The sequence below is a fragment of the Melanotaenia boesemani genome, chromosome 6, assembly GCF_017639745.1.
Source record: "Melanotaenia boesemani isolate fMelBoe1 chromosome 6, fMelBoe1.pri, whole genome shotgun sequence".
NCBI lineage: Eukaryota > Metazoa > Chordata > Actinopteri > Atheriniformes > Melanotaeniidae > Melanotaenia > Melanotaenia boesemani.
Genome location: NC_055687.1, coordinates 29,880,734 through 29,895,649, shown reverse-complemented (window position 1 = coordinate 29,895,649; position 14,916 = coordinate 29,880,734). Strand labels below are relative to the sequence as shown.

The following is a 14,916-nucleotide window of genomic DNA, read 5'->3' as shown; positions in this document are numbered from 1 at the left end:
CTGTCCTCTGCCTCTGGGATCTCAGCTTTCTCCTTGGAACCAATCAGAATGGGCTCTTCTTTTTTTCCCCCCCAAAAAAGACATGTACTGATCAAAACATTGTTACTCTAACTATATTCTTAGAAGTAACACATTAACACTGTAGTTAGATTATAGGACAAACAAAAAAAAACCATCAGGGTGTGTTGCTATGAGTCACTTTCTCCCTCAGTCCTAAGGGAAGGGTGTGTCACATGGAGTGTACAACTTGTCAGCATGCTACTCTCCCAGAACATCCCATACCCACTGCCTTTTGTTGTTTTTCTTGTGTATGCCAGGAGCTGCCAGGCAGACATATCTGGCCTGATAGTCATGGTCTCGCCTCCTATTCTGTTATAATGAATGGTTTGACTTTAAATTGCAAAAAGCTGAATCTAAGTATGAGACATTCTGATGAGAAAATGTGATAAAGATACAGTTATGCCCTGTAGACACAGTCTTTATACTTTTATTCAATAGAAAAAAAGAAGATGGCAAGCTGGGAGTTGGTTGCTGATGAGTCATAGATTCACTATTAAGGGCTAGTGCCAGGAAATTTCAGGCAGGCTGAGTTTTCTTAAAGAAAAATTAGTGATTTCTCTGAGGTTGTGGTAATACATCTAGGCTATTGCAGCTGATAAAATAAAATAGTTTGGGTGGATTTTTATTTATTTTGAATAATATGTGAAGATTTGAAGAGGATAATTTGATAAGAGGAGAAAAACAAAAAGAAAGAAACTAGTGAAGTAAGAAGCACGCTCAAGCTAGAGGAGATAAAACAAGATAAAACAAGTTAGGTGGAGAAGACAGTAATGCGAAGACGAGGGGGAAGAAGTGGCTTTTAGCCCACATCCAACAAGTCAAGATACCCAACAGTTAGGCCGAACCAACCAGAAAGTGGTGCATTTCTAATTTTAAATGAGGAATTGTATTCAGTCTTGATTAATTTAGCTTCCTATTCATGAAACATATTTTAAACGTTGGAGGAAAGCGGGCAGAGTGTCACCTGATGGCACGCTAATAGGTGGGTGTGGCCTGATTAGCATATTCATAAATCCTCTATTCACTGCATGAATGAGTCCATTTTAAAGGTTGCAAGTTTTTTTTTTTTTTTACTTGCAAAAAACCTTCAGATGTTTAATTTTGAGGAACACAGAAGAGTTTTTTGGGATTGATAACTACCAGAGGGGAACCTTATAAAAAACAACCTTTGTGGTGTTGAGTAATTCCATTTAATTGCACCTTTGGGTTTCCATTGATGACTAAATTTTCTACAAATGCTCCATCTCCCACTGTGTTAATGTTCTGCATGTATGGTCTCAGATCTCAGATATTCAGATCAATGGCCAATCAGAGGACATGACAGCCAAAGAGAAGCTGCTGCTCTGGTCCCAGAGGCTGACAAACGGCTACCAGGGCATCCGCTGCGACAACTTCACCACCAGCTGGCGGGACGGCAAACTCTTCAACGCTGTCATACACAAGCACTAGTGAGTGTGGAAGCTAATACCTTTGAAATGAAATGTGATACAGGCACAGACAAAAAAGTCTGCAGCAATTCACTGTATGTTCGCTTTTTTTCATAGTTATTGTATACTCTATGACACACCCACTTAAACAAAGTAACAGGCCTTTATTGCTACATTTTTGCAAGGTCTTGTCATTACACACCAGCACCTTTAAGTTTAATTCAGTGTTGAGTGCAGTGAAGCAGGAGTGAGTTTGGATTGCTTTCAAATGCCACATTACACTTCATAATACCAGTTAAAACCTGCTCTGAAATTAAATCCCATCTTCACTCTTGACAAGGAGAGTCTAGGCCTTAAATAATTTCAGACAGGACGACCGTGATGTGGCTGTGTTGAGGTTCTACAGCTGATGCATTTGAAAGGAGAAACCTTTCAGTGTCATAAAGCTTTGTCGTTGCAAGGTAACTGTACACTGTGTATTGTTGGGCTGACTTTGCTATGATTTACCTAGCCAAACTTTACATTTTCTACATTTTACATTCGGATAAATTTCCAAGTTTTTAAACCTGGAGGTATTCATGCTCATACTTCATTAATTAAATTTGTTTTCATGTGTCTCTTCAAAGATTTCAAGCCTTGAGACTTGAAATGCCATAGATGACTCCGATCACTAATTCTCCACTGCCTTTGATATTTTGTTAAGATTTCTGATTTTAAAAAGATTATTAAATTGTTGGGAACTTTGCACTGAACAGTACAATCCCTGATGTTGTTACCTAAATATTTTGATTCCTCAAAGCTGTTGTTTGTGTTTTAAACAGACTTACTGTTTAGAGACTGCTTTGTGTGGTATGACCTGGGAGGTGAATGTGCAGGTATTTCTCAGGGGGATTTAGCAATGAAGATTACCACTGGTTTGTTTAAGAACAATGGCATTCATGCAAAGTCCAGGAAGCAAAGACAAGAAACAATAAGATTAAATAAGAAAAAAATCTATCTTTCTTTCCAAGGACTAGTTTAAAAGAAAAATATACCTGCAGGGGCAAGTTTCCTTTAAACTGTTCCAGCTAAGTTTTTTTCCCCCTCTTTTTGGAGTCTCCTGAGGCTGGCTTATTGCTGCTTTTCATAAAGGTCAGGGGTGTGGTGTGTGGGCGTAACTGCAGAACTGTCTGCTAAATGAAAACTGTGGTGCTACTTTGTTCTGAGGCATAAATCTGGGAAACTGGTGCAGAATAAGCACTCATCCAGAGCATTCAAGATCCCCCAGGATTTATGCATTTGTCTGTACATTTCCAAGCTGGTTTTGAAAATGAATACTTGGAAGTTGAGTGTTGAATAGACAAGCAGGGAAGAGCAGTGACTTGGCTGCACCACTAGGAGGCTTTTCCATCTCACTATTCGTTGAGAAACTTCAAGAGGAGCTTCAGAAGATGATGGGGAACTGAGACAGTTGCAGGATAGATTTACATGTCGCCATCAAGCTTTGTATTGTTCTTCATGAATGCATGCAACTGAAACTACAACCGCTAGTCTTCGTATGTGACACCAGATGAGGACCATCCTGCCGCTAACAACATGTTCAGTACAAAGAAAAAGTCTAAACAGAGGAAGGGAAGCCTGGGCTTCATTCGTAGTGTGTCAGGATCTGTCAGCGATGTGGATAAACGGGTGGTGATGTTGTGTGAGGACATCCCATCAGAGGGATCCTCCTGGGACTCTGGACGAGGTTCTGGCAGCTCAGGGGCCCGCTCCAGCAGCGAAGAGCTAGGCCACGGATGGAGATCTCGCAGCTTTCATGGAAGTGAAGCACAAAGCATGAGGAGCTTCCCTAGGCCAACAAAACAGTACTCTGTTCAAGAAGTCCGCCCCATGGAGTCTTCTTCTGTGTATGGACAAAATGCTGGCCGTTCAACGCTGCGCATCAGAGATCTGTATGAGTCTGCACACTGTTTTTACTCACTAAATTTTATGATAGTTGAGATGTTTGCTGCAGGTTTGCATTTGTGGACTCGCTAAATGCATTTATAATTGCTATGGGTTTTGTCATTTTGAAGAGAGCTGTTGTGTATCTGAAGTCTGAATACATGATGTATGAGGTGATGTGATACATTCGGTCAAGCTTTACTCTCTGTTAGCCTGAACTTTCGTCTCTTGTTGAAATGAAGCTGCGGCTGGTCGCTGACTTAAAATGTGTCAGGATTTGTTTCTTTTTTTTTTTTTTTCTTTTTTTTTTTTGGATTAGCTGCTTAGTAAATTACATTCCACCTATAGATGCCCTGACATCTGCCAGTAAGAGTCAAACACCCGGAGGACAAAAAGGCAGGTGTTCATGTGGGTTTGTCAGAAAGTGAACAGGTGGGCTTTTTTTATAGCATTTAGCCATTGGCAGAAGGTCTTAAAAAGCTCTACTGACAGTATATTTGGTTTAAACTATTAAAACACGCAGGTTTACATAAGCTTAATTAATTTTGCCAATGTGTTCATGTGTGGCCTCTTCAGACATCTATCATGTTCCTTCGATTGACATTCGTGGCGATAGTTTGTTGGTTAACTATTAATTCTCATCTTTATTTATTAAGCAGATTTAAAGTATTTGCCTCCCAGTGCTGTACAAATATACAAAGGATAAAAGCAAAGGAAGAAAAAACTTTGCTATTTCACATTTTGCAGTTGCTTTAAGCCACTATGGTCCTACTCAGATAAAATTGTCAAGAGGCTAATGGTAATTGGCGGAAAATGTACTGTATTTGTTTTTTATAAGTCTGAGGATTATTTTCTTCTGTGTTTACTAGTCCCAGACTCATCGACATGGGTCAAGTGTACCGACAGACCAACCAGGAGAACCTTGAACAGGCGTTCAGTGTGGCTGAGAAAGACCTGGGTGTGACTCGTCTTCTGGACCCTGAGGGTAGGAATGGCCAAAGTCTATTTAGTCATAAGACAAGTTGGTAAAGGAAGTGCCAAATATCATGATTTTATCTTTCCCTTCCAGATGTTGATGTCCCACACCCTGACGAGAAATCCATCATCACCTACGTGTCATCCCTGTATGATGTCATGCCTCGTGTTGACGTTCATGATGGCATCAGAGCTAATGTAAGCAAAAGATGAACTGGTCAAAATTTATTAAAGTCTTGTGTACCAGAGAGACACAAAAAATGAGCTACCTGTGGTGTTTACACTGCTAAGATACAGGGAAGAGCTCAGCAGATGTACTTTACGTAACTTAATTAGTTTTAATGTTAAAAATGACCTAAAATTAGGAATGAATTCCTTACTTTATACACTTCTGTCCTTACAAGTAAGAGTGCAGAAATTTGTAATCTGAAAAAGATTGAAAAATATGTTCTCTGTCTGCATCCATTGTCTACTCATTCACTAGTTCCCTTCTTTAAAAACAAAACATAGCTTGTTGCTACGTAATTGAATTCAGAGTGGTGTGTGAGTGAACCAAAATGGAGACGACAGAAAATAAGAGCCCTCCTGTTTGTTGCTGTCAAACTCTCATGAATCTTTCTGCTGCGCTGGTTGCAGGAGCTGGAGCTGCGCTGGCAGGAATACTATGAGCTGGTGACACTTCTGCTCCAGTGGATCCGCCACCATGTTATGATCTTCGAACAGAGGAAGTTCCCTGCCAGCTATGAGGAGATAGAGGTGAGCTAATATGCAAATCAAATGTTGCTGTTGTGTTTACAGTTAAGCTACTTTGAAGAAATCTAACAAAAGCAATTTTCCATGTAAAAGTTCTCATGTTTTTAAGTAACTTATAGGAATACAATGCATGTATGAGGAAAAGCGTGGTAATAATAAAGAGCTGGTTTTGGCTGCTGTCCACCATGGGATCAAAGAACATACTGACTAATAACTGGATGTGGGCAGATAGAGGCAGCTGTGTTCACAGGCATTGTTGAACTGTAGGTGGGGCAGCGTCAGAGCTGAGAAAAACTAAAAGGCAGATAATGATTAACTCGATCCTCAGGAGATTCAGCTATTCGCCACTCCTTATATTGAAAAAAGAAGAGCATGGTGGTACTAAATATTTTTCATTATGTCTACATAGAGCTAAATTATTAGAAGAGCAATATTATTAGAAGATGTGGGTTTTGTTGTGTCTTTAAAAACACTGGACAAATTTAGATCAGGAACATTTTTGCTCCGATAAGACATGCAGTGAAATTATGTGATTCTATTATGGAGCTAATTTAATTTACACTGGTCATGGGAGCATGTGCAAAAGGCTTTCAGATCACCTCACTGTTTGCTAGCCAAGAGCTGCCTTCTGATATTTTACTTTGATGTACCCTTCCCTTTCCCATCATATATCATTCCAATCTACTGGAATGATATATGATTTCTGAATGTATTTAAAAATAAATACAGGGAGCAAGATTACATATATATATATATATATATATATGTGTGTGTGTGTGTGTGTGTGTATGTGTGTGTGCTTTTGATAAAATTTGAAGTTAATTAAATATTGAAGTTATTGATCTATACAATATGTATATAAAATCTGATTAAATTTTAGATACATATTGTATAGATCAATAACATCAATGTAACAATGCTTATAATTTTTCCAAGTATAATTAAATCTTTGCTCTTACAATTCAAATAATTTGGGACCTCATGTGATATGCAAATACTTTTTTGGGGTATAAAAATTTATTACAAAAAAAACAAAACAAAAAAAAAAAACTAATTGCCCAGGTTAATGCTTGTTTGCTTGTTATGACCCCAGCTTCTTTGGCGCCAGTTTTTGAAGTTTAAAGAGACGGAGCTACCAGTGAAGGAGTCTGACAAGAACCAATCTAAACAGATCTACCAGTCCTTTGAGGCAAGTTGAACCAATATATTGTATTTTGCACTACTCTTATTTCTATGAACATTGACTTATCCATGAGCCATAACTAAGTCATCGTACTTTCACCTCTCCACAGAGTGCAGTGCATGCTGGTCAGGTGAAGGTCCCCCCAGGATACCATCCCCTTGACGTGGAAAAAGAGTGGGGTCGACTCCACGTGGCCATCCTTGAAAGAGAACGACTGCTCAGGATAGAGTTTGAGAGGTTAGAAAAGTGCTAACATATAATTGTTTATGTTTTAAAATCATTTAAATCCTGTCTTCCCAAGGTGTGCAGCAAGAACAGGCTGAAGCTGTGTAGAAATAAATCAGTCAAATCAATATTAAATAGATTTTATATAAATAACCACAGTTAACGAAAGGACTGTACACATCATAACATACAAAAAAAAAATATAAATATATATATATATATATGCAGCGACACAGACAGAACTCAAATAAATCAGATTAAAGATAATAAAACTTAGAAAAAGGCATAGAAATTGTGAAATACTTAAAGTAATAAATTGCAGTTGAAGCCCAGGAAAATAGTTAGGCCTGTTTTAAAGCTGTTAAGAGAGGCCCATTATTTCACTGGCACCACATAAGGTGAATAAACTGGAGATAACTCTAAACCTGGGTTTCCATAAATACAGTACATAGCATGATATAAAGAATAAAGAAGAGAGAATAATCACATACTTCTGAATTAAAATGAATAATTTACATATTCATTATGTTTTGTCAATGGAAAAGCTAGCAAAGTTAGCTGGCTAAGCTAACATCAGCTACTAATGTTAGAGGGTAAGACAAAGCTGATTTAACACAAGTAGGAGAAAAATCTTTCTATTCCTTCATCATGATAATGAGAAACCAGGAAAAAAAGAAGTTTGTAATGTTGTTAGAAACGCTTCAAAACACAAAAATTCCAGCTAGATTTTAGCTTCAACATAACTGAATTAGCATACTTACTGAAGTTGGTCTGACAAACTAAATTATGTCATTGAAAATTTGATTATTATTTACTCACTATATTCAAATGTTTTAGTAAAACACAGATTTTAACATATGTGTTAGTTTGAAACTAAATGAGATAAGAGTGTTCCCACTGCTACACAAATAGATATAATTAAATCTAATGAAAATGGACAAGACACTGTACATTATTTTAGTATTTAGAGTAATGATACGTCACGCCTGCAAAGGGGTGGGTTTCCTGTCATGAGACTTGCTCATCTTGCAGTCTGACAGCCTTCTCTATGGTTTTCAGTTGGGAAATGACTAAATGAGCAGACTAGACGTATCTGTCAGAAGATTGGAAGATTTTTGCTTCACTCTTAGCTTACACATGACGGAGATATGGGACAATGAAAGGAGCCAACTTTGCTTTAGCTTGAATGATATTCCGATGACGAGGTGGAACATGGCATTTGTGAGTGACCCTCATAAACTGGAATATTTGCTGCAATGCAGATGGCCGTAAGTGGTGTGAATGGCATGTTGTTAGCATTGGCTTGTGTTGTATAAAAGCCATTTCAGTCCTGGATATATCACAGGCTGCTGATGATTGAGTGATTGTCACAATATTATTTTGTTGTGTTGATCTTGATTATCGTCCATCTCGTGCAGACTTGAGAGACTTCAGAGGATTTTCAGTAAAGTCCAGATGGAGTCCGGGTTGTGTGATAAGCAGCTGAGTCACCTGGAGAGCCTGCTCCAGACGGTAAGTTCACCTTTGTCCTAACAGTGTAAATACCAAATATCTGTGTACTTTTCTAGTGTGTGCTCACAAATGACAGACAATCCAGATTATGATCACAAACAATTAGGCCATGTGACTGCTGTGACAACATGCTACTTTTTCTTCCATCACTTTAAATTTTAAATTCACCTATTAAATTTCTTAAAAGCCCTTAATTCAGCTGTAGCAGGAGACAAATGCTGGATATGGGTGCTGTGTTCACATGTCTGATAATATTATTGCATTTATAAAATCAGACATGTTACTGTGATAATTCTGATAATCTGTTATGTCTTTCAAGCAAAGAAAGTTTGTTTGTCAGTCATTTAAAGTAGTCTTTTAATTTTTTTTCCAAATTTGCTGGAAATTACTCTTTCTGTTTCCTGTCTTTCTTTCAGGACATTCGTCTGTTGAACGCAGGCAAACCAGCTCAGCACACAGCCGAGGTGGAACGGGAGCTGGATAATGCAGACAACATGATTCGCCTGCTCTTCAATGATGTGCAGATGCTTAAAGATGGGCGCCACCCTCAGGCTGAACAGATGTATCGCAGGTGGGTGCTTCGTATGCTGCATTCAAATCACTTAATAATAACACGGTCCCTTCCACCGAAAACAATGAAAACATCAGTAAAGAGCTTTAGGGAGATTTAATCAAATAGTAATATGTGCTAAAAAGTGAGGTGATTGACATCTAAAAGCTGGCCTTTCGTTTTGATCTCCACAGAGTTTACCGCCTCCACGAGCGCTTGGTGAACCTGCGCAGTGATTACAACCTTCGTCTGAAGGCTGCTGCTTTAACTACTGCCCAGGTTCCCCTCTCCCAGACTCCTCAGCAGACCACCATGAAGGTGCGACCGGAAGTAGATGATGTGACCTTGCGCTATGTCCAAGACCTGCTGGCCTGGGTGGAAGAGAACCAGCGGCGTATTGATGAGGCAGAGTGGGGATCTGATCTGCCCTCAGTGGAGTCCCAGCTGGGCAGCCACAGGGGACTGCATCAGACTGTGGAAGATTTTAAATCCAAGATTGAACGGGCCAAGTCTGACGAGGTACAATAGGGATGGAATCAAACCTCTAGAATGAACTCCAGAATGTCTGACAATAACTTAATAACTGTATGCTGTTCTCTGCCTTTTATGCTGCAGACCCAGTTATCTCCTGTCAGTAAAGGCACATACAGAGAATACCTGGGAAAGCTGGACCTTCAGTATGGCAAACTACTGGTAAATGATTTATATTATTTCAAACATGTTTTTTTATTGATGATATTCTGATATTTGTGTAAGTTCTTTTTATTCGCTTCTCTTTCAGAACTCTTCCAAGTCTCGCCTCAGGAACTTGGAATCACTGCATGCCTTTGTCACTGCTGCCTTTAAGGAACTGATGTGGCTGAATGACAAACAAGAAGAAGAGGTCAACTTTGACTGGAGTGACCAGAACTCCAACATGACAGCTAAGAAAGACAATTACTCAGTGCGTTTTATATGAAGAACTTCTGCAGTGATTCATTTATATTTATAATTTCAGCCCTTCCCTTTCCCAGACAAAGGTTTATTAAATAAATATGACCATGAGTTCTGTCCTGTGTGCTCTTCAGGGTCTCATGAGAGAGCTGGAACTAAGGGAGAAGAAGGTAAATGATATCAAGGCAATGGGAGACAAACTTGTCAAAGATGGACATCCCGGCAAGAAAACAATTGAGGTGATTACTACAGTAATGTGGGCAGCATGCAGGGAAAAATTCAATTCACTGAGGCCCAAACTAACCTACAGTTATCATGCCCCATTGGTCTTTGCTAGACCTTCACAGGTGCCCTGCAAACTCAGTGGAGCTGGATCCTCCAGCTGTGCTGCTGTATAGAGGCTCATCTAAAGGAAAACACAGCCTACTACCAGGTGTGGGACATAATAAGCTAATTCTAGTGATTCTTTCATAAAGATTCATACATATTTGTTGAACAGAGTTTCATAAAGGTGACTGTTACCTGTCTCCTGTCTTTGCAGTTCTTTACAGATGTGAAAGAGGCTGAGGACAAGATGAAGAAAATGCAAGAGAACATGAAAAAGAAATACAGCTGTGATCGCTCTACAACAGCCACACGCCTGGAGGATCTGCTGCAGGATGCTGTGGTGGGCAGATGTGCTTGCTGACAGTTTGAATTTAAAACACGACACATCAAAATAGTAGCATAGCTTTTATTTAAGCTAGTTCTTCTATTTAACAGGAGGAGAAGGAACAGCTGAATGAATACAAGACTCTGGTCACCAGTCTGAACAAGAGAGCCAGGTCCATCATCCAGCTGAAACCACGCAGCCCCACAACCTCCATCAAAGGCAAACTGCCCATCCAAGCTGTCTGTGACTTCAAGCAGCAGGAGGTTAGAATAGTCAGCCAATACAGATAATGGTTTTCTAGCTTTATCACTATTGCAGCAGAGCCTGAATATGCCTTCTGCAATGTGTTTCAGATCACTGTCCATAAAGGAGATGAGTGTGCACTCCTAAACAACTCTCAGCCCTTCAAGTGGAAGGTCTTGAACCGCTCCGGACACGAGGCAGTGGTTCCTTCTGTCTGCTTCATTGTACCTCCAGTCAACAAGGAGGCTGTGGACAGTGTGTCCAGGTGAGAATACGGAATCACTTGTGACAGCAGAAATTGACCTGCTTATTTCCATGTTTGTCTTTTTTGAATTGGACATTATTTTTACATTATGCTTATGCCTTTTGCCCTTCAGTCTGGATGCAGGTCATCAGCAGATGGTGTCCATGTGGCAGATACTGCATATAAACATGAAGAGTCTGTTGTCATGGCAATACCTGATGAAAGACTATACACAGATACGCTCCTGGAACATCACCATGGTTGGCATTAATATGAATAAAGTAACATCATTAGAGTTTAAAAGAAAATAAAAAATCTGTACCAAAAGTTATCAAGTATATATGTGAAATCTATATAGCAGGCTATGTTAAGGATGGGATTCATTTAGCTTCATTGTGTTTAAAATCAAATTCAGTTACTGGTATTAAAAAAGGATTAAGTGGCTTTGGAGTCAGCCTTTGTGAAATAAACCACAAGGGACTATTTCATGCTTTATTGTTTGGCATGTTAGAGATCATGAAATGGATCTGACTCCATCTAAAATACAACTTTAGGTGATATTAAATTACAACATTGAACACTTAAAGTAGGATTATAGTTGAGGAGTTCTGCCTTTTAATCAGCCCGCTGTTCTTTTCTACCTTGCGCAGTTAAAAACCATGAAACCAGAGGAATACCGGCTCATCATGAGAAACCTGGAGCTCCACTACCAGGACTTCATGCGCGACAGCCAGGACTCGCAGCTCTTTGGGCCTGATGACCGCATGCAGGTTGAGGATGAATACACCAAGTCCACCCAGCATTTTGACAACCTGCTTCGCTCCATGGAGAAAGGTAAAAGTTCTCCTACAATGTGACCAGCTGATTAATTTTTACTATTCATGGTAGGAAAAAGGGAATATATCTGAAGTGTATCAGGACTTTTACAGTATATAATTGTCAATTCACCTTTCAGGACTAATGGTTGTTAAGCTTAAAGGTGAGTGATATAAAGCAAACCAAAGCTATGGCTCAGCAAGCTGATGTAGATAAAAGCTTTTTAAGCCTTGGATGAGTTGTTCAAACATAAGTGTCTAAATAAGTGTCTTGTGTGACTGCATGTTGTTCTGGCTCCGTAGTTGCGTTTACTGGCTGCCTCAAACAGAACCCATGTGTTGGTGACAGTATATATTATGTTTTCTGTCAAGCAGCCATACATAGTTTTTAAACATGCTAAATGTGTGCGAAATAGCAGTAATTTACATTACAATTTACAACAGTTGTGTGTTTTAGACCAGAAATATGAAGAACTGCATGGACGGCCTTTTAAATGCACTGCAGTCGAGTCATGGTTTGAGAATGTGAAAAATGACTCAAACATACCCAAGTTAAATAACAATATCTGTTCATGAAATGAAATGTCATACTGCTTCATACAATAAAAACAAACCTATGTTAACTGAACTTATAATCTTTTCTCTTTACTTCTAAGCCAAATTAATTGTCTTAATTCCTGCTGTTTTGATTTAACACAAATGCTGTCATGCAGGTCAGCAGGATGAGACTCTGTGTAAGAACTACATCTCTGAGGTCAAGGACCTGCGTCTGCGTATAGAGGACTGTGAGGCTCAGACTGTGAGTCGCATCCGCAAACCAGTGGAAAAAGAGCCTCTGAAAGAATGCGCTCAGAAAACAACACAGCAGAAGGTACTAAACTTAAATTACAGCAAATTTGTTGAGTATGTTGAAACAAACAACCAAATATATGCTGGGGAAATAGTTGACTAATTATGTAACTGATTAGGGATGAAAAGCAGCACTGTCTGTAACTGAATGTCCTTCCCTGCAAAGTGTAGAGAAAAGGAAAAAATAACTCCAGTACAGAAAGTTACAGAATCAAACTGTTATAATGTTAAAATTTAGATGTAGTATGAGATTACAGGGATTACAGGGATACTTGCTGCAGAAGCGCTGTTTTATACTCATGTGAAAACATTGAAAATAAAACTGAGCTTGTGGCTTATCCAGAGCACAGAGTCCCAGCACAGATTTATTTTACAACATCCTCACAGTTATTTTCTGGTAAATATCCTCTACTTTGTAGTCTGGTTTAAATTTAATTTCCTTTTATCCTGTTTCATGTTAGTAACTTTAATCTTTTTTGTTCCACAGAAAGTCCAGGGAGAGCTTGACAGCCTTAAGATGGACCTTGATAAGGTAACTGTGAAGACGCAACCGCTCTTAGCTTCCCCTCAACAGTCTGCCTCAACTCCTGTGCTGCGGTCAGAGCTTGAACTCACTGTGCAGAAGATGGACCATGTCCACATGCTGTCCTCTGTTTATCTGGAGAAGTAAGTCCCCAATCACGTCCACTGAACAAAAAAGTTTCCAAAAGCCCTTTGTTTTCATTAATTTATTTATGCTTCTTGTCCCAGGCTGAAGACTGTGGAGATGGTCATCCGTAACACACAGGGGGCTGAGGGAGTCCTAAAGCAGTATGAGGATTGTCTGCGTGAGGTTCACACCGTCCCCAGTGATATCAAGGAAGTAGAAACTTACAGAACTAAGCTGAAGGTAATAAAATAAATTAATTTTACATTGTTTTAATAAAATGAATCTTAAGATATTGTTCATGAAGTCAGTCTGCATTACATGAAGTGTACAGTACCAGTCAGAAATTTGTGCCCTTGGACAAGAAACTTCCCCCTCCTTGCCTCCATTGTCGGCATCACTGGTGTATGAATGTGTGTGAATGTTTCGGTGCTGGTTGGAGAGGCTGTTAGTGCACACTGCCTGCCACGTTTCCGTCAGTGTGTCCCAGGGCAGCTGTGGCCACACATGTGGATCTCCATCACAGAGTATGAGTGAGGAGTGGGTGAATAATGGATCCAGTGTAAACACTTTGAGCACGGTCATCAGTAAAGCGCAATATAAATCTTATCCATTCTTATTAATATTTTCACATTTGTTTAGCCTCATGCTTATAAATGCTAACACGTGCTCACAGTTGATGGACTTTTTTTTTGTATGACAACTCCAGAAAATGCGAGCTGAAGCTGAAGGTGAACAGCCTGTGTTTGACTCCCTGGAGGAGGAGCTAAAGAAAGCCTCTGCTGTGAGTGAAAAGATGTCCCGTGTGCACAGCGAGCGTGATGCTGAACTGGACCACTACCGCCAGCTGATGTCTAGTCTCCAGGACCGCTGGAAGGCAGTGTTCACCCAGATCGACCTCCGCCAGAGAGAGCTGGAGCAACTTGGTCGGCAGCTTGGTTACTACCGTGAGAGCTATGATTGGCTAATCCGTTGGATTAGTGACGCCAAGCAAAGGCAGGAGAAGATCCAGGCAGTGCCTATTACTGACAGCAAAACTCTGAAAGATCAGCTTGCCCAGGAGAAGGTGTGTGCTAATTACATTACCACATCTTATTTTCTATCTTATTGTATATATCTATATCTTATTTTTTTTTTTTTTTTTACTTTTTCAAAACAGAAACTCCTGGAGGAGATTGAACAGAACAAAGACAAAGTTGATGAGTGTCAAAAGTATGCCAAAGCGTATATTGATTCTATCAAGGTAAGACTTAAACAAAAAAACATTTTCATGCATTTTGTATGTCCTGTAAAATAATTGTAGAATAACTAATCTTCTTTGTACAAATAGGACTACGAACTCCAGCTGGTTGCCTACAAAGCTCAAGTGGAACCTCTTGCTTCTCCCCTGAAGAAAACCAAGCTGGATTCTGCTTCTGACAACATCATTCAAGAGGTGCGTTACAATAGTTTACAATAAGTGAATATTATTATCACTGTGAAGGAATTACAGGAGGCAGGGAGGGGCTGGAGAGGTCGTTTACCAGTCGGAGGATTGGTGGAACAGTCTCCAGCCCCTCCACATTGCCCTTGACATGCTCACTGGTGTGTGACTGTTGGGGAAAAGGACAGTATATAGCAGGGGTGTAACAGTACAGTGAAAACAGTGATAATTGATAAAATAGTCATTTTTGTACAATGTGCTCAAGAAAGAAGATGTAGAATTTTTCACATTTGTTTTATCACCAAAAATGACTTATTCTTGTTTTTAGAAAATGCTGACATCCAACAGTGTGGTGTGTAACTATGATGAAGCCAGAGTGTGCTACCCCAGCTATTATACCAGTTCCATTAACACTTGAGACGTGACATAGGAGTAAAACTTACACTATATCTTGCTGTGATGTATAGAAATGTACTTAAGTTTTCATTTCCATTATGTGGAAA

General features: G+C 39.5%; 1 protein-coding gene across 9 annotated transcripts in view; it reads left to right on the top strand.

Annotated features, from left to right (window-relative positions):
- The window catches only part of plecb (plectin b), a 128,432-nt gene that overhangs the window by 97,758 nt on the left and 15,758 nt on the right, over positions 1 to 14,916 (top strand). For all 9 annotated transcript variants that reach the window (XM_041988555.1, XM_041988554.1, XM_041988558.1 and 6 more), the window contains 24 exons: positions 1,342 to 1,508; positions 4,280 to 4,395; positions 4,480 to 4,583; positions 5,022 to 5,141; positions 6,232 to 6,327; positions 6,431 to 6,558; positions 7,965 to 8,058; positions 8,475 to 8,629; positions 8,803 to 9,127; positions 9,224 to 9,301; positions 9,390 to 9,551; positions 9,676 to 9,780; positions 9,879 to 9,974; positions 10,083 to 10,208; positions 10,304 to 10,456; positions 10,547 to 10,701; positions 10,814 to 10,940; positions 11,331 to 11,514; positions 12,209 to 12,366; positions 12,832 to 13,010; positions 13,095 to 13,233; positions 13,700 to 14,056; positions 14,150 to 14,233; positions 14,321 to 14,425. In XM_041988555.1, the coding sequence (XP_041844489.1) occupies positions 1,342 to 1,508; positions 4,280 to 4,395; positions 4,480 to 4,583; positions 5,022 to 5,141; positions 6,232 to 6,327; positions 6,431 to 6,558; positions 7,965 to 8,058; positions 8,475 to 8,629; positions 8,803 to 9,127; positions 9,224 to 9,301; positions 9,390 to 9,551; positions 9,676 to 9,780; positions 9,879 to 9,974; positions 10,083 to 10,208; positions 10,304 to 10,456; positions 10,547 to 10,701; positions 10,814 to 10,940; positions 11,331 to 11,514; positions 12,209 to 12,366; positions 12,832 to 13,010; positions 13,095 to 13,233; positions 13,700 to 14,056; positions 14,150 to 14,233; positions 14,321 to 14,425 (3,513 nt within the window). The remainder of the gene's footprint in view (positions 1 to 1,341; positions 1,509 to 4,279; positions 4,396 to 4,479; positions 4,584 to 5,021; positions 5,142 to 6,231; positions 6,328 to 6,430; positions 6,559 to 7,964; positions 8,059 to 8,474; positions 8,630 to 8,802; positions 9,128 to 9,223; positions 9,302 to 9,389; positions 9,552 to 9,675; positions 9,781 to 9,878; positions 9,975 to 10,082; positions 10,209 to 10,303; positions 10,457 to 10,546; positions 10,702 to 10,813; positions 10,941 to 11,330; positions 11,515 to 12,208; positions 12,367 to 12,831; positions 13,011 to 13,094; positions 13,234 to 13,699; positions 14,057 to 14,149; positions 14,234 to 14,320; positions 14,426 to 14,916) is intronic.